Raw genomic sequence first — 19,892 nt, 5'->3', positions numbered from 1 at the left:
TCAGCTGCCTAGCAAGAATCTCATCTCAATGCTCAGAACTTAGTTGCAAAATGCAACTAGTTGCTCTCAATATCAAGAAAGGCTTTGTTTGACTTCTCATACGAATCTCCCAGATTTCTCACCAAGCCCCCATGCCACTCAGGGCCTTACAAGGTATTTTCAACCAAATATCCATTTCAGTATTTTGTTTAATTTCCATGCTGTTAGTGTCCACTTAAAATATAATCAATTTCCACACAGTAATAATAAAACTTTCTGAAGATCTAAAAAGTGACATTTTAGTAACTAATAGCGTACACGTTACTAACTATATCATACTTACATAGACTTTAAGTGGCATCTTGATAGCACTCACATTCCAAACTAAATCATTGCTGCTGTTCAAAACAAGAACCAACGTCTTGTTGACACTAATCGGCTGCACGTGCAAAGAAATCTGGAAGGATCAATTTACAAAACAATTAATGGCCCATATAACAAGACAGTCTCTGGAAAAGCTCAGCAAGTCTGGCAGCATCTGTGAAGAAAAATCAGTTAACATTTCAGGTCTGGTGACACTTCCTCAGAACTGTTTTTTATCTAATGGTCCATATAACATTGGTTAACTACAGACCCTCTTAGCAGGATAAATCTCTGCAATTGGGATAACTGATATCTTCTATACTAGATAAAACTTAATTGACTGCATATTGTCATACAAGTCCTACCTAAAAAGGTCAACTTGAAAAGATGGTGGAAAGATTCCATTTTTAGAGTGTACAGGAGTATTGCAGAAGAAGTGAGAGGAGAAGTCCCTAAGAGGACTTATCACACAATCTACCAAAGGTATTATTATGTAAAGAAGAACATCACATCTAGCATCACGTGAACATATGAATTATGAGCAGCAGTGGGCCACTCAGCCCCTTAGTCTGCTCTGCCATTCAGACCGTGGGTCATCTGATTACTCCACATTTCCTCCAATCCTTGAATAACCCTTACTTTATCAAAAACCCTATCTACTTTGGCCTTAAAAGCATTCATGAACTTTGCTTCCACTATGTTTTGAAAAAGGGAACTGCAAAGACTCAAGACCTTGTGAGGAAAAAGAAATCTCCTCAAATCTGTCTTAAACAGGTGGAAAGGTGTTGGTCTGGTGGTATTGTCACTGGACAGTAATCCAGAAACCCAGATAATGTTCTGAGACTCTGATTCAAATCTGGTCATGGGACATATTGGAATTTGAATCAATAGAAATTTGGAATTAAAGAGGCTAACGGTGACCATGAAACCATTGTCAATGGTCTTAAAATCTTATCCAATTCAGTAGCACCTTGTTGGGAAGGTAGCTGCCATCCTTCCCTCATCTGGCCTACATGTGGCTCCAGAACCACTACAACGTGGTTAACTGCTTTCTGGGTAATTAGGAATGGGCAAGGCAGGCCTACACAGCAACACCTATGTCCCATGGATGACCACTTATTTTGAAAAAAGTGATCTAGTTTTAAAATTATCCCACAAGTAACATCCTTTCCACTTAAACCCTTTCAAGGCCAGTCAGGATCTTATATGTATCAATCAAGTCATCTCTTACTCTTACTCCAGTGGTCAACAAGGCTGGCCTGTCCAACCTTTCCTCTTCAGACAACCTGCCCATTCCAAGTATTTGTCCAGTAAACTATCTTTGCGCTGCTTTCAATTCATTTAAATTTTTCTTTAAATAATGAAACCAATACCGTACACAATACACTTGATGTAGTCTCACCAATGCCCTGTATAACTGTAGGAAAATCTCTTTTTCATACTCAGTTCCCATCACAGTAAACAATAACATGCTATTAGCTTTCCCAATTACATGCTGTAACAATATGGTAAATCTCCCGAGTAGAAATCAAGGCTCAATTTCTATTGCGTGTGGAAGACACTCCTAAAATTCTGTAACAGTCACACTTTGACATTTGACTTTTCCATTTGTGGAAGTTCAAGAAATACATTATATATTTACAATATTTTGTTAATTATAAAAATAAAATTATAATAAAAATAAAATATTAAATACATGTACAGAAGTGATTGCATGTGCTTATCCATTTAACTATTTTTGGTGCACACTTACTGTAATCAAAATTTTCTACACAGGTTTTATTTTAGGAGATTATTTTCACTCCTGAGGCTGATAGCAGGAGTCAGATTATTACCTGGTTCATCCCACTTGCCAAAGTAGATTCCTCTGAATGGTGTGATTTTTGTTCAGGGATATGCGAGCTGGCTGGTTTCTACCAGTAGCTCCAGATGCAGATTGGAGCTGGTTGTGCCAAGGTTGGCTGTTCAAAAGACTTGCCTTTCTTCTCTGGGACTTTATTCCATTTTAGTCCTTCCATACGTCACCCTCAAATCCCACTTACCCACTCCTCTTGGGTCTTCCATGGTGCCACTCAAGCCTAGATCCTCTTACCTATCATGTTCCTCCCTCAAACACCTGCCATCGTCCCTCAGACCGCCTGTCCAACTCATGGTTACTTGTATGCTCATTGACCTAGTATGCCCACGTTCTGTACAGAACCAATTTTCTCTACAGTAACAATGGCATGTGTAGATTTACTTAAAAATCCAGTCCTAACTTTCTTAAAGAAAATCCTGCTGTTGGTTAGGCTGATAAGTGACAAGTAACATTCACATCACACAAATGCCAGGCAATGGCCACCTCCAAAAAGAAAGAATCTAACCATTGCCCACTGACATTCAATAGCATTACCATTGCTGACCCCCCACTATCAACATATGTGGGTTATCATTGACCAGAAAGTGAACAAACCAGCCACATATACACTTTGGCTACAAAAGCAGGTCTGGAGCCACGAATTCGGAGGTGAGTAACTCAGTTCCTGTCTCCCCAGTATCTGTTCACCATCTACAAGCCAGAACTCAGGGGTATGGTGCAATACTTTCCACCTACTTGGAATAGCCCAGTTCTAAAAACACTAAAAATGAAACCTTGATGTTCAGCACAAAGCAGTAAACACCACATCCAGCACTTTCAACACTTATTCCCTTCACCACTGATGCACACTGCTGCATTGTGCACTATCTACAAGATGCACCGCAGCATCACAACACAGCTCCTACAACAGTACATGCCAAACTAGCGCATCTAGCATCCAGAAAGACAATGGCAGCAGATGCATCAGAACACCATCACCTGCAAGAACCATCCCCCCTGCCACCCGCTGCCAAGTCCTCCACATTATACACAGCATCTTGACTTAGTATTACATTGCTGTTACTTCATGTTTGCTGGGTCAAAAATCACAAAACACCCTAACAGCAGCGTGCGTATTCCTATACTTGAGGACTGCAGTGATTCACAAAAGGGTTGCTCACCATCACCTTCTCCAGGATAAGTAGTGACTGTTTATAAATGCTGGCATAGCCAGAAACACTGAAATCCATTGAACGAATAAAAAAAATACTGTCAGTCAACTAGATCTGTAAATTAGTATAAACAGAAACTGATAAAAACTTGACTAAGCCTCTGTATCTTGTTTAAGTAAACATTGATCCAATGACAAAATAGATTATAGAATTGAAACCCCTATACCATAATAAAAATTGTCAATCTTCTCCCCAGCTTTGTTAACAGAAAAAGCCAGTACTTACACAGGAGTCTGGGCTCTCAACCACACTATGAAATAATCATGCAGGGTTATGAGGATAGGCTTGACAAGATTATTCTATGTAGGACCAACACGGACTCTGGGTTGAATGGCTTCCTGTGCCATTACAATTTTATGTTCCATATTTCAGTGGCCTCTTGAAAACTGTTAAGGACCTTTACAAATGGTGGGTTGGACCCTGCCTCAATTCCCAAAAAAAGACTGATCTATGTAATTTTCTAGTTTCTTCACATGCTACAAAAGAAAGTGCCTTTGCTTTTAATCGGATAATAGGACTTTTTGTGTATCATTCATTTATAATATCAAAACATAATTTGTCGTAAAAACACTATAAATCAAAAGCTGACAAATTTTCTTACCAAATGCCGCAGCCAAAATACAACTGTGCGGTTTATTGCACTCTGGTTTCGGCAGAAACACAGATCTTATGGGACTTGTATGTTGCCACAGAAATTGAATTCTACTGTTGGTTAGTGCTAATAGAAAGCTAGAACCAGAACAAAAACAAAGTAACCTACCATTGGAAATTTGCTCAGGAGTGCATGTTGATACATGAAGGAATGGTAAACGGAGATCAAAGGCAGAATCTTCCAGGCCCCCAACCCAACTGGCAGGTTTGCAGCAACAGAACCCCATAAAATCTCTCAGGTAGCCTTCCCACCACTCCCCTAACCTGTCTGCAATGCTTAAAAAGGGCAACTGGAGTCTAGGGTGGCCAGCCAGCCTGCCTGTGCTTCAAATAAAGCCCAAACAGCCACATCCTGCCTCAAATTTTGAGGAAGGCAGGAGGTGCCCAACAGTTCAGCTTTCTTAGGTCTCAAATGGGAGGGACATGCCACTATTACAGATCCCACTTAAAGATCTAACACCAACACCACACTCCATTCCAAGAGTCAAGCCCTAGATGTTTCCTCCCTGCCTGCCCTTCAAATCATGACCCCATTCCATGATATTTATGCTCCATTTATGTTCATGATACCAAATATAGTACAATATAGCTGTATTTTACATCATGCAAAATCCAGAGTTTAGTAACAAGACCAATACTGCACACAGTACTGATGTGGTCTCACCAGTACCCTGTATATCTAAAGCATAACCTGCCTACTTTTCTATTCAATTCCCCTCGCAGTAAACAATAACATTCCATTAGATTTTCTTGTTATTCATGCATACTAATCTTCTGTGATTCACTCACTAATACATCCAGATTGTTTTGCACCTTGGGGCTCTGCAGTGTCTCAATTTAGATAATATCCTTTATTTCTCGTGCCAAAATAGACTATTTAACATTTTCTCATTATAGTCCATCTGGCAGGTTTTTTTTTCCAATTTACTCGACAATCTGCATCCTTATATCCTCCTCACAACGTTTTTTTTCCTAACTATCTTTGAGTCATTGGCAAATTTAGTAGATCATAACTTGGATGAAGGAATTTAAAGTGTTTATTTAAATTATAAAAAGTTGAGGCTCTGCACTGATCAGTGACACATCAGTAAATACAGCCTGCCAATCAGAAAATGACCCATTTATGCCTACTGTTTTCTGTTAGCTAGCCAATCTTCTACCATGCCAAAAAACAACCCACTACATCTTGAGCTTTAATTTTCCATAATAGCTTTTGATGTCCATAGAGGTCTACAGCACATAAAAAGGCCCATCAAGTCTGCACTAGTCAAAGACAAACATCTAATTATCCTAAACCAATTTTCCAGCACTTGGCCCATAGCTTTTTATGCCTTGTGCGTCTAAATCCTTCCTAAATGTTACAAGGGTTTCTGCCTCTACCATACTTATGGCAGTGCAGTCCAGATTCCCACCACGCTCTGGGTGAAAGAAAATTTCCTCACATCTCCAAACCTCCTACCTTAAAAATCAATGCCCTGTCATTGATCTGTCCACCAAGAGGAAAGGTTTCTTCTTCTCTATCCTGTGCATGACCTGCCATTTCAATCATGTCCCCCTTAGTTTCTTCTGCACCAAGAAAAATAACCCCAGTCTATCCAGTCTCTCTTCATAACCAGAACAATCCAACCCAGGCAACATTCTGGTACGCCTCCTCTGCTCATTCTCCAGTACAATCACATCCCTCCCATAATGTAGATTCTAGAACTGCACATAATATTCTAATTATGGCCTAACCAACGTTTTATACAATTTTATACAACACCTCCCTGCTCTTAAACTTTAAGCCTTGATGAATAAAGGCAATTATCCCATATACCTTGTTAACCATGTTATCTAAATAAAGGAGTTTATTTAGTATTTAACTCACTGCCACATCTCTTCCAGGCATGCCCACCTTGAAGAAGTTCTGCTCCTGTCTCCAACGGGATTTCCGTTCCAATCTCTCTTCTTGCCCACCAACTTTAATTTCACTGTCGCTCCTGGTGTTTGACCATGTATTTGCCATAACTCGTTTCCACAGCCATATTACATTCCTCAGTGGCTGCCTGTTCTGAGAAAGGGTCACCGGACCCGAAACGTTAACTCTGTTTTTCCCTTCACAGATGCTGCCAGACCTGCTGAGCTTCTCCAGCAACTTTGTTTTTGTAACCATGTTATCTACTTGTCCTGCTACCTTAAGGGGCCAGCGTACATGCACACAAAGGTCCTGCTGATCTTCAGTGTTTTCCACAGTCCTATCATACATCAAGAATTCCCTTGCCTTTTTGTCCTGCCCAAGGGCATCACCTCACACTTCTCCAATTGAATTCCATTTGTCACCAATCAACCTATCCAACCAGCATGTCTACATCCTCCTGTAATCCAAGGCAACCCCCCCCTCACTATTTACCGCATTTTTATATAATCCATGAACATACTGATTAACCACCTCACGTTCAAGTCTAAAATCTATATACCACAAGCAGCAAAGGTCCCAACACCAATCCCTGCAGAACACCACTAGATACAGGCTTCCAAAACACCTCCCGACTCTCATCTCTTACCATCTACATTTTTTTTTATTCCCTCATGGGACATGGGTGTCGTTGGCTGGCTAGCACTTATTGCCCTTCCCTAGGTACCCTTGAAATGACTGACTTGCTAATGCAGAGGGCAATTGAGTGTCAGCCATGTTGTTATGGATCTGGAGTCACACGTAGACCAGACCAGGTGAGGACAGCAGATTTCCTTCCCTGAAGGATAAGAGTGAGCCAGATAAGTTTTTCCTACAATCAGCAATGGCTTCACGTAGGTAGATTCTTAATTCCAGACTTTTTTCATTGTATTGAAATTCTATCAACTGCCCTGGTGGGATTTGAACCTGGATCCCCAGAACATGAGCTGAGTTTCTGAATTAACAGCCTGGCCATAATACCACTAGGCCATTGCCTCCCCATACTTCCTGCCACTCAGCCAAATTTCCTTGGTTCCCTTGAGCTCTTCATTATCAGTCTCTCTTGTGAGACCTCATCAAAAGCTTTGCTGAAGTCCAGCTTATCAAATGCATTCTGGAAATCTAAGTACAGTATACCCACAGGTTCCCCTTTATCTATAGCACTGTAACTTCCTCAAATTACACAAATAAATTGAATAAGCATTATTTTCCATTCAGAAAACCATAGCCTGATTACCTTGAATTTTACCAAGCACCCTCCTATAACATATATAATAACAGCTTGTAACATTTCCCTCATGTCAGATATTAAGCTAACTGGCCTGTAGTTTCCTATCTCCCGCACTTCAGGAATAAGAACTGCTACATTTTAATTTCCCAATTTAATGTAACTTACCCCAATCTAAGGAATTTTGAAAAATTAAAGCCAACTATCAAGCATCACAATAGTCACTTCTTTTAAGATCCTAGGATGAATTCCATCAGGACCCACAACTTTGCTGGAGTCCCTCCCTCCTCTCCATTTCATGGAATTTCTATTTTTGGATTGTTATTTGCATCCTCTATTTTCCATTGTTAAATGGAAATGTTGTAGAGAGGTTACAAGAATCTGTAATTAGGTACAGAGTGACTAAAGACTTGAACAAATATGAACCAATTAGAAAGCCAGCACAAATCCGTAAAGAAAAAGCCAAAGAACTGTGGATTCTGGAAATTAGAAAGAAAAACAGAAATCGCTGGAAAAACCCAGCAGGTCTGGCATCATCTGTGGAGAGAAATCAGAGTTAACATTTTAGGTCCAGTGACTCTTCTTCAGAAAATGGTGAAATTATGGCATGCTTGGAAGAATTATTGGGCATGTAGCACTGGGTTCCTAATAGAAGAGGTCTTTAATATAAATTTTATATAGTGACCATCTTCTTTTTCATTTGACTTTAGGAATGAGAAATCTATGCAGTTCTCAATGCTGAGACTGCACCACATTTTAGTAGACAATACTTGATTCAATGGACTGTTCTAATGATTGACCCAATGCTCTCTCTCAAGAGTAGGCAAATGAGCTTTTTAATTCATAGTGTAACGTGTACACAGTTGGAAACCCTTACTTGCATTTTTCTTCAAAGAAGCAAGAAAGCTACAATAACAAGTAATGTCTTGCTGAATCTTTTTCTCCCAGTCAATGATATTTTTAAAAAAAGAATACCCTTGCTTCACATGTGATCTAATGACTGTTAACAAGCATTTCCTGTAATGAAATACTTTCATAACCTTATTACTTGGAAAGTTTGTGTCAGCTACAAGTTTGCGTCAGCTACAAGTTTGCAATAACTCTAAATCTATTCATTTCAGCTTCTCAAATTGTACCATTTTTATCTGAAGTATTTTTATCTCCTTTAATCATACCACATGTGAAACTAGGTAACTGAAATCAACATATACAAAAACAATTAAACTATTGGGCTAGAATTTCTAATTTTAGCTTGTGTTTCTTGCAGATATAATTGTTCTCTGCTCGAACATTTTTTTTTACATTTTGCTTTCATACTCTATGCTTATGTAAACTGGTTTCCCATTATTCTTCGATTTCATTTTAAAAGAGACGGCTCCACACTACGTTGGGCACTCTGCCAGCTATGTACTTGCCAGACACAGGACATCACCTCTGCCTCTTTATATTTAGGATCTGTCTACCAGATCTATTTATACAAAGTATTGTGATTAATAGTAAAGTTTATATAATTTTCAAATGAGCAAGATGAATGAATGACGATTAGAAGGACAAAATCAAAAGGCATAGAGCACACTCATGCTTCTGCGATCACTCACATTTAACGCAAGGAGAATTTCGGAATGAGGCTATAAACATCATAGTGGCAAATCTTTTATCCAGGTTTCTCCATTGGAAATTCACAATTGGAAAATTGCCCTTCTAAATCATGAATCTGCTTACTGTGCATGTTGAAATAAGATGAACTTGCTATAACTGCATAAAATCTATACGTGTGAGATATTAAAGTGCAATTTTAAATTGATTACAGTTAAATCAAAACTGCTAGTTAGAAGATAGTTCAAAAATGTAATGCAAATAAGCAGATTGGAATTATACTGATTATTTCATTATGTTGCCTGTCGCATGGCAAATTTTCAAAATTAGGCTTGCTTTCGTTGATTATTTTATAACCTTTGAAAATAATTTAATAACGCTCCCAAAAATGAATAGTGAAAACATCTCTGAACTTGCAAATTCCAGCTTCATAGTGGGGTCTATTTTTACCACATTTGGAAAGATCCTAATATGAAGCTGTGGTGAAGGATTTTAGGCTGGGTAATAACATCATTTTCACATGTATCTTCAGACAAATATAACTTGTAAATAATTTTGGTCTTAATTGCAAATATGTGTGAAAACAAGTTTTTCAAACAAACAGTCATGTCTTATTAGCAGAGAATCAATCTTTATACTGTCATCAAAATAATCCCCCAACAATAAACACTTAAATTTTAAGTACCTGAAGGAGTTTTGTGGTAGGAGGTAGAATTAAGTTGATAGTATAAACAATTTCGTTAGCTGTAGACCTGCCACTGGACATACAGCTTTGTAACAGAGGGAGTTGCTTAAGGTGCGAGATGGTGATGGGATGGTTTTCTCCAATCTTTCCAACTTTACATTCACTGGTTGCCACAGGGCCTATTGAGCACAAAACAGTAATATTTTAGTTATTTCAAAACATAAAAGGGGAGAAAGCGTCAGTTCAGACTAGAAAATTTAACAATATAAAATGCATAAGATATAATCAAAAAATTAAATTATATATAATCTCCATTTATTGGATCAAAATGATAGCTTAATGTTTGACATCTTATGTGAACTGATGATTTTTCTGACCATTTGTAATTATGAAGATGTTTAACACAATGCTATTTCCAGTTTTAAAATGTAAAATGAATATCATCTTCTCATTAAGAAATCCCAAGATATAATTTGTCATTATAAAAGTTAGAGTTATGTTAAACCAAATCAAACACCAGAAACAATTAAAGTATAAAGAGATAAATATTGTTTTGTGCAATGGACATACATTTTCCTGCCAACATTTTGGAATCAAACAGATCAACCTATATTTTTAGAGTGCATGTATTCCCACCAACATTTCCAGTTAGCAGAATCCAGTCTGCAAATAGCAAAGTCAGCAAATTATTCTATATCAAAAAGCCAAGATAAGTTTTATCTAGGTATGTGTGACATCCGTCCTGTTTGATTGCTATGTTGTCAATACCAAAAGTAAAGAGGTCAAATATTGTGTTCTGCGTAAACACTCAAGATTCTAGCTGAACTTAGAGCAATGGCAATGAGAATGTGAAAGAGAAAACATGTTAAAATAATGTGTGTACACATGAAATGACAAAATTCCACTTCCAGAGTGATTTATTTTGTCTTTTCACAACAGTACCTTTCATGGCGCAAGGTAATTTTCACAGGCCCAGAATGGAACTTTGTGACCAAAGTACAAATTGTGGAATCAAACAAGGAGTCACCGTGGCCAATTGGTGGTATCCTGAATTTTTCAGTTGTTTGAATCCAAATTTTGTAGCCAAACATGTCCTGACTGATATTCTTCCTAAGAAAGTACCCACCCAAATCATATCTCTTTACAGGTCCCAATTGACCTGTTCTTTATTTCTTTTAGACCTTCATTTGTAGATTTCCAATACTTCCTGCTACCTTTAGCACTTATCCCAAAAATCTGCTTGCATTTGTGTTACTGCAACATGAGCAGCAATATAACGAGGGCAGACTTCTTGAAAAATTAGCTTCTGGTGAGAGATGACACAGAGGTTGAATAAAATTTACTGAGTTGCTAATGGATGGGTCACATATTTAGTACTCACTTGACAGTATTCAACAAAAGTGGTTCATTTTGCTCGCATTAGATAGATGCTACAATTTCACCTACTTGGTGCAAGATTCATGCAACAGGATCACAAGCATTTAAGGCCATAAGACATGGGAGCAGAAATTGGGCCAGTCGGCCCAGCGAGTCTGCTCCACCATTCAATCATAGCTGATAAGTTCCTCAACCCCGTTCTCCCCGTAACCCTTGATAATCAAGAACCTATCTATCTCAGTCTTAAATGTACTCAATGACCTGGCCTCAACAGCCTTCTGTGGCAGTGAATTCCATAGGTTCACCATTCTCTGGCTGAAGTTTCTCCTTATCTCCATTCTAAAGGTCTTCCCTTTACTCTATGGCTGTGCCCCGGGTCCTAGTCTCTCCTACAAATGGAAGAAGCTTCCCAACATCCACTCTGTCCAGGCCATTCAGTGTTTTGAAAGTTTCAATTAGATCCCCCCTCATCCTTCTAAACTCCAATGAGTTTAGTTCCAGAGTCCTCAAACAGTCCTCATATGTTAAGCTTTCCATTTCTGGGACCATTTGAGGTCAGTAGCCAGGTGCAATTGCAATGTAATCAGGTAACCTAAGCATGCAATAACTGTACGGATGCGATAAAAACTTATTGAACAATGTCACTTTACTATCACACTAAATAATGTCAGACAACTTACTAGTAATTTTTTTAAGCATCATTCGTTTTTTAAAACATTTTCTTGTTGCAAATGTGTCGAAAAATAGAAACATTAATAAAGGGAAAAGTAGTAGGCCATTCAGCCCTTTAAATCTGCTCCACCATTCAATATGATTATTGCTGATCATCCTATGCAGTACCCTGTTCCTGCTTTTGCCTTACATCCTTTGATCCCTTTAACCTCAAGAAATATGTTTACCTCCTTCTCAAACACGATCAATCAATGGTTTGGCCCCAATAGCTTTCTGTGGCAAAGAATTCTATCGGGTCACCACACTGTGGGTGAAGAAATTTCACCTCATTTCAGTCCTAAATGTCCTACCCTGTATTCTTAGACTGTGATCTCTGGTTCTGGACTCACCAGTCCTCCAGAATACCGTTCTTCATTTACCCTGGTCTAGTCCTGTTAGAATTTTATAGTTTCTATCTGATCCCCCACTTCTTCTGAAATCCAATGAATATAATCCTAAACAAATCCAGTTTCATTTCATATGTCAGTCCTGCCATCCCAGGAATCAATGTGGTAAATCTTCATTGCCCTTCCACCACAGCCAGAACATCTTTCACCTGATAAAGACACCAAAACTACAGTGTTCCAAGTGTGGTCTCAACAAGGCCTTATACAACTGCAGCAAGATATCCCTGATCTTGTATTCAAATCCTCTCGCTATGAAGGCCAACATATCATTAGCCTCCTTCACCACCTGCTGCACCTGCTTGCTTGCTTGCAGTGACTGGTGTACAAGGACACCCAGTCTTGTTGCACCCACTCCCCTTTCCAATCTATCACCATTCAGATCTTAAATCAGCTTTCTTGTTTTTCTCACCAAAGAGGACAACCTTACCCTTATCCATACTATAGTAATCTGCCATGAATTTGCCCACACTCAACTTGTCCAAATCACATTTCTCGGCATCCTCCTCTAAAATAGTTCTTAGCTACAACATGCATGTAAAAAAATGTATGCTGCCAGACCATTTGACTCCTTGCGCAGACTAGTTAGCTCAGTTGGCTTGGTGCCCAATGTGAATAAGAAGTGTTGACAACAGCACAGGGTGTGATGAAAGGTGTATGATTTATATATGTATCAATTTACAGTTTGGATTTTAAAATAGTGGCTTGAGGGTGTTGGTTACTTTCGCGAAGGTTTTTTAAAAAAAAGTTAAACAACTCTTCCGGAACAGTCACCAAATCCAGTACGTGCAAGACAGCAGGAAACACGCTGGAGTGTTAACTGAAAATGTTTATACTGGGATGATTTACAACAGGTGGAGTAAAAGCTATTAGTTTATTTTTGGTTCAGAATAATTAAGGCTTATGTTAACTTGGCAAATGTGGAAAGCAAAAGTTTAGGAGATCGAAATGAGGGCTGAAACAATCAATCAATCATAGTATCTTTCCAAGAAAGATTCTCTTTAAATATTCTGGAAAAGAAGATATGTTAACTCAGTACAAAAGTTTAATTTGTGCAGCTTCTAAACTAGGAGAGTTTGTTTAGAAATCTGCAGGTTATCAGAAGCTGAGAAAGTCTACTCTCTCATTTTTGAGAGTACACACACAAGACTCCATAGTTTGCAGAACAGAAAACTGGGCAAATCAGTTAAGTCAAATTCAAAAATTTGACAGTGATGTAATTTCTCTGTATGTGAATCACAGCAAAAAGTGGTGATGTTGGGGAATAGGTTAAAGCTTTGTCTTGCTGGGTGTTTTAAGGCTTCTTTACCTAGATTCCATACATAGTACACAAGATGAAAACAAAATAAAGATATTAACTTCTGTTCTAAAGAAGCTACATCCTCATCCGACTGTTTTAGTGAATAAGCACATTTCAAAAAAAAATTAAGGTATGTGTAATCAGATCAGATTTCATTCTGGAATCTGGCTAATCTACTAGCATCAACAGCTATGATCATAACAGGAATATATTCCAACTCCAACTCCAGCAGATACAGGATCCACTTCCTTTTTTTACTCATATCACAACAATGTGTGTCTGACTTGCCTGGACAGAGAACTCGAGAAGTAGTCCTACGAATATGCATTCCTCAAACATAGTCAGTTGCAGATACCAGAAAGAAAATTTGGCTGCAGTGCCATTTGGATACAGAATAGAGGAATGAGATTTCACCCATTGTGCATCATCGTTGCACCTGTAAGATTCTATTATTCAACAGGGTAAAATAAATCTATTTGTTTTAAAAAAAATACTATCTTGGACAAAGCTAAGGAGACCTTCACCTTTTTATATATTCTATGCACTCTTGACTCAATATAGGATGCCAAAATGTAACAGTAGATTCAGATGTGAATCAGCATAAATAGGAAGCTGGGAGAAATAACTCAATTTCTCTGGTACAAATTTAACTATAACCTTGTAAGACACTGAAATCTTAGCTAGGTCTTTGATGTTGTAAAGACAGACAACATCTTCATTCATTGTAATGGGCTGTAAAACTAGCATCAAAAGTTACAACTTCTGGAACAAACCACAGAACAAGGGAATGAGATTCTCTGATGCAGCAGAGGAGTCTGGATTAAGTGGAAACACAGAGATATCACTGGGGATAATCAATGCCAGGAACATCGCATTACAAAGTTGCAATGCAGGAAAATATTCAATCTAATTAGAATTATAAAAAAAAAGTCAAAATACATTGTGCTAGATGATCCATTCGTAGCTTCACTAATTTAAATTAATAGTCTTCCACCTTGTTCTAAAATCTTTGCATCACACATCCTCCTCCTCATGGTTAAACACACAGCACAATTGCAAGCTGCACTTTGTAAGTCACAGGCAATAGACCACAATCTCCAAACTCTTACAAATGCAAAGAATGATATGTAGTATAAAAATGTCATTTTTGAAAGTTTAATTTTACTATAGTGGTGGATGAACGTGGCTGATTTCTGTGGGTTTTTGTTAATTTTAAAAATAAAATCAGGTTCAGAATCCTAATGAAACAGTAGCCTTACTCCATAATTATTCAGAAAGGGACGGCTGTAGAGCCCTTTGGAAGCGTTAATGAAAATTTGTTTACAACAGGTGGATCAATATTGAAAGAGATAGTAAGAACTGCCGATGCTGGAGTCAGAGATAACAGTGTGGAGCTGGAAGAGCACTGTGGGCCAGGCAGCATCAGAGGAGCAGGAAAGTTGACATTTCAGTTCGAGACCCTTCTTCAGAAATAGGAGAGGGGGAAGGGAGCTCAGAAATAAAGAGAGAGGAGGCATGGGGCTGGGGAAGGTAGGGAGGATGGCGATAGGTGAATGTAGGTAGGCAGTGGTGGGGATTGGTCAGTGAGGTGGGAAGAGCAGATAGGTGGGAGAGAAGATGGACAGATTGTGTCAGGTCAAGGAGGCGGGGATGAGAGGGAGAGTTGGTTGTGGGATGAGGCCAGGGGTGGGGAGATTTTGAAACTGGTAAAGTCCACGTTGAGACCATTGGGTTGTAGACTCCCAAGGCAGAATGTGAAGTGTTGCTCCTCCAGTTTCCAGGTGGCGTCATTGCGACACTGGAGGAGGTCCAGGATAGACATGTCGCCCAGGGAGTGGGAGGGGGAGTTGAAATGGTTCGCGACTGGAAGGTGTTGTCGTTTGTTGCGAACAGAGTGCAGGTGCTCTAGAAAGCAGTCTCCGAAACTCCGCTTGGTTTCACCAATGTTGAAGAGGCGACACCGGGAGCAGCAGATGCAGTAGACCACATTGGCGGATGTGTATGCGAACATCTGTCTGATGTGGAAGGCTTTTTTGGTTCTTTGGATGGAGGTGAGGGCGGAGGTGTAAGGGCAGGTCTAGCACTCCCTGCGGTCGCAGGGAAAAGTGCCAGGGGTGGTGGGGCTCGTGGGGAGTGTGGAGCGGGTGAGGGAGTTGCAGAGAGAGCAGTCCCTATGGAAGGCAGATAGGGGTGGGGAGGGAAATATATCCATGGTTGTGGAGTCAGACTGCAAGTGGCGGAAGTGGCGGAGAACGATACGTTGAATCCGGAGGTTAGTGGGGTGATACGTGAGGACAAGAGGGATTCTGTCTTTGTTTTTTTGCAGGGAGGGGATGGGAGGGCAGAGGTGCGGGAAACGCCAAGAGATGCAGTCGAGAGCATTTTTGACCACTGAAGGTGGGGGGGGGATTGCAGTCCTTGAAACAAGAGGACATCTGGGATGTTCGGGAGTGGAACGCCCCATCTTGGGAGCAGATGCGGCAGAGGCACAGGAATTGGGAGTAGGGGATCGTATTCTTGCGGGAAGGTGGACGAGAGGAGATGTAATCTAAGTAGCTGTGGGAGTCGGTGGGCTTGAAATAGATATTGTTTCGAGGCAGTCACCAGAGATGGAGACAGAGAGATCCAGGAAGGAGAGAGACGCATCAGAGATGGTCCAGGTGAATTTGAGGCTGGAGCAAAAGGTGTTAGTAAAGTTGATGAGCTGCTCAAGCTCCTCGTGGGAGCACTTGGCAGCGCCAATACAGTCATTAATGTAGCGGAGGAAGAGATGGGGGATAGTGCCAGTGTAGCTGTGGAAGAGGGACTGTTCTACGTACCCTACAAAGAGGCAGGCATAGCTTGGGCCCATGCGGATTCCCATGGCCATCTCCTTAGTCTGTAGGAAGTGGGAGGAGTTGAAGGAGAAGTTGTTAAGGGTAAGGACGAGTTCGGTTAAGTGGATGAGGGTGTTGGTAGAGAGGGACTGGTTGGGCCTGCGGGAGAGGAAGAAGCCATCTGTGTGGGGAATGCACGTGTACAGGGATTGGATGTCCAAAGTGAAGATGAGGTGTTGGGGGCCAGGGAATTGGAAGTCTTGAAGGAGGTGGAGGGTGTGGGCATGTCCCGGACGTAGGCGGGGAGTTCCTGGACCAGGGAGGAGAAGAGAGAGTCAAGCTAAGTGGAAATAAGTTCAGTGGGGCAGGAGCAGGCAGAGACAATGGGTCGGCCGGGCAGTTGGGTTTGTGGATTTTGGGAAGGAGGTAGAAATGGGCGGTACTTAATGAAGCTTATTTTCAGTTCAGAAGAATCAGGGATTGATTTTAGTTTAGGAAACCTAGAGAACAAATGATTTTAGGACAGTTCAGAGGAGATCTGACTGGGGTCAGAAGCCAATTTAAATTTTGTTACTTACAGAAAGCAAGTACCATTCGAGGAAAGCACGGTCACCACAATACAAAAGTGTGTTTGGTGCAACTTCCAAACCAGCAACATTAGGTTAGAAATATGCAGAGCATTAGAAATGGAAAATCCCAGCCCAAAGATTGGTGAGGGAGAAATGGGTTTGAATTCATGGGATTTTGGCACCAATGGGACAGATTCCACCCAGATCATGCTAGGACCAGGGTCCATGTGAATCACATAACTAGGGCTGTACATGGGGCTTTAAACTAAATAGTTTGGGGGTGAAGGGGTGGTTTAGTTACATGGACAAATTAGAAAATCTGAAGTCGGAAGAGAAAGTAGTAGTACGGGTTATTATGAGGCTAATAGTTACTAGAAGATAAAAGCAAGGGACAGAATGAGTGAATGTCATATTTCACCAAGGGAATTCACAATGCCTTCAGAATAAAATGAATCAGTTTACAGTGCAAAGAGAGACAAATGCATAAGACTTGGTGGTGATTATTAGGAGGTGTTGCACGGAGACTAGGTTTTGGAATCGAGTATCCAAGGGTACTCTGTTTCAGAAGGATAGACAGGAAGGAAAAGGAGGTGGTGTAGCTTTGTTAGTAAAAGATGAGATACGTGCTGTAATGAGAAATGATATTGGCTCTGGAGATCAAGATGTAGATGAAGTTGTAGACGTGCTCACCGAGCTGGTGGGTTTGCTTGCAAACGTTTCGTCACCCTGCTAGGTAACATTGTCAGTGTACCTCCAGTGTAGCATCGGTGTTCTATCCCGCTTGTTATTTATATGCCTTGGTTTGCTGGGGTGATTGGTTTGGACACAGGGTCTAATTTAATATTTGTTGAACAAACACATTGAATTAGACCGTGTACAAACCACTGAGAAACAAAACCAGAAATAATACCAATCACCCCAGCAAACAGAGGCATTTAAATAACAAGTGGGACAGAACACCGACACTTCACCGGAGGTGCACTGACGATGTTGCCTAGCAGGGTGACGAAACATTTGCAACCAAACCCAGTGGTCCGGGTGCATGTCTATAACCTCATTCACAACCCAAGCTACAAATCTTCTCGAAAACTTTAATCAAGATGTAGAATCAGTCTGGGTAGAAATATGAATTAGCAAGAGGAAGAAGTGGAAGAGGATCCTGATCTGAGTAATCTGTAGATTCCCCCAAATGTAATTTCACAGTGCGGCACAATATAATCCAAGAAATACTGGTGGTTTGTCAGAAAGATATAGCAATAAGCATAGGTGATTTTAACATGTATGTAGACTGGATTAATCAAATTGGCAAGGGTAGCTTCAAGGGAGAATGTGTTTCTTGGAGCAATCTCTAATAATGTGTTATGGAACCAATAAAGAAACAGATTATCCTGGATCTAATATTGTGTAATGAGGTGAGATTAATGAACTCATAGTTAAGGATCCTCTTGGGAAGAGTGATCTTAGCATGCTAGTATTTAAAGTTGAGCTTGAGGGCAAGAAACTGGAGTCCCACACGAGTGTTCTGAAGTTAAATAAAAGTAATTACAAAGGCATGAGGGCAGATTTGACCCCAGTAGACGGGGAAGGAAGACTAAAAAAGGTAGGACAGTTGATGAACAGTGGCAGATGTTTAAGGAGATATTCAATATCTTCCAACTAAAATAAAGATATAGAGACAAAAACTAAGGAAAACCATACCGAATAGGCCAATGGCAGGCTGGAAGATTGGTAAACTTTTAAAGATCAATAAAGGCTCACTTTAAAACGTCATAAAAATAGCAAAGGTAAATTGTAAAACAAAACTAGCAAAAAAAAATATGGATAGCAAAAACTTCTAGGAGTACCTAAAAGGGAAGAGAGTAGCTAAAGTGTTGGTCCACTGGAGATTAGTTTGGAAAGTTAACAGTGGGGAGGGACACAAGTGGCAGAGACATTGAATCGATATTTTGCCACAGTTTTCATGGTGTAGGATATGACTACCATCCTAAGAGTAGCAAGTAATGCAGAGGTTATAGAAAGGAAAGAACTTAGAACAATCATCATGAGGGGAGAAGTAGTACTGAGCAAACTATTAGAATTGAAGACAGACAAGTGCCCAGAGACTGATAGCCTACATCTTCCTATCTTCAAGGAAGTGGCAACAGAGACAGTAGATCCATTGTTTATAATATTCCAAAACTCCCTGATGAGGCAAAGTTTCTCTTTACAAAGATCCCTACATAAAAAGGGAGAGAGGCAGAAGGGAGGAAAGTATTGTTTTACATCCATCACTGGGAAATTGATAGAATCCAATACTAAGTAATAATAAGACATCTAAAAACTTAAAATAAAATCTACAGTTAGCATGGTTTTATGAAGGGTGAATCATGCTTGGCTAATTTGCTAGAATTCTTTGAAGATGTAACAGACAAAGTGAATCATGAGGATTCTGTAGATGTAGTATATCTGGACTTTCAGAAGGCATTTAATACATCATAGAATTCCTACAGTATGGAAGCAGGCCATTCAGTCCTTCAAGTCCACACCGATCCTCCGAAGAGCATCTCACCCAGATCCACCACCTTCCCCCAACCTATCCCTGCAACCCTGCATTTCCTACGGTTAATCCACCTAGCCTGTACATCCTGGACACTATGGACATGGAAACATAGAAACTTAGAAGATAGGAGCAGGAGAATGCCATTCAGCCCTTTGAGCCTGCTCCGCCATTCTTCATGATCATGGCTGATTGCCCAACTCAATAGCGTAATCCTGCTTTCTCCCCATAACCTTTGATCCCATTCGCCCCATGTGCTATATCTGGTCGCCTCTAAAATACATTCAATGTTTTGGCATCAACTATTTCCTGTGGTAATGAATTCCACAGGCTCACTACTCTTTGAGTGAAGAAATGTCTCCTCATCTCCATCATAAATCGTCTACCCCGAATCCTCATACTGTGATCCCTGGTTCTAGATACACCCACCATGCATCTACTCTGTCTAGTGCTGTTAGAATTCTTTTCAGTCTCTACGAGATTCCGCTCCCCCCCGCCCCCCCCCCAATTTGTCTGAACTCTAGTGAGAACAATCCCAATTTAGTCGATCTCTCCTCACGTGTCAGACCCGCCATCCCTGGAATCACTCCCTCGAGAGCAAGAGTATCCTTCCTCAGAAAAAGAGACCAAAACTGCACACAATATTCTGGGTGTGACCTCACCAAGGCCCTCTTT

The 19,892-nt window shown here is 40.2% G+C and overlaps 1 protein-coding gene across 2 annotated transcripts in view; it reads right to left on the bottom strand.

Annotated features, from left to right (window-relative positions):
• Positions 1 to 19,892, bottom strand: part of LOC109936100 — a 129,346-nt gene that overhangs the window by 82,285 nt on the left and 27,169 nt on the right. For both annotated transcript variants that reach the window (XM_048613611.1, XM_048613612.1), the window contains 2 exons: positions 9,505 to 9,683; positions 323 to 436 (listed from right to left, as the gene is read on the bottom strand). In XM_048613611.1, the coding sequence (XP_048469568.1) occupies positions 323 to 436; positions 9,505 to 9,683 (293 nt within the window). The remainder of the gene's footprint in view (positions 1 to 322; positions 437 to 9,504; positions 9,684 to 19,892) is intronic.

This window comes from Rhincodon typus, chromosome 28, assembly GCF_021869965.1.
Source record: "Rhincodon typus isolate 14 chromosome 28, sRhiTyp1.1, whole genome shotgun sequence".
NCBI classification, from domain to species: domain Eukaryota; kingdom Metazoa; phylum Chordata; class Chondrichthyes; order Orectolobiformes; family Rhincodontidae; genus Rhincodon; species Rhincodon typus.
The sequence above is the reverse complement of the archived record's forward strand: the minus strand, read 5'-3'. Positions and strand labels throughout refer to the sequence as shown.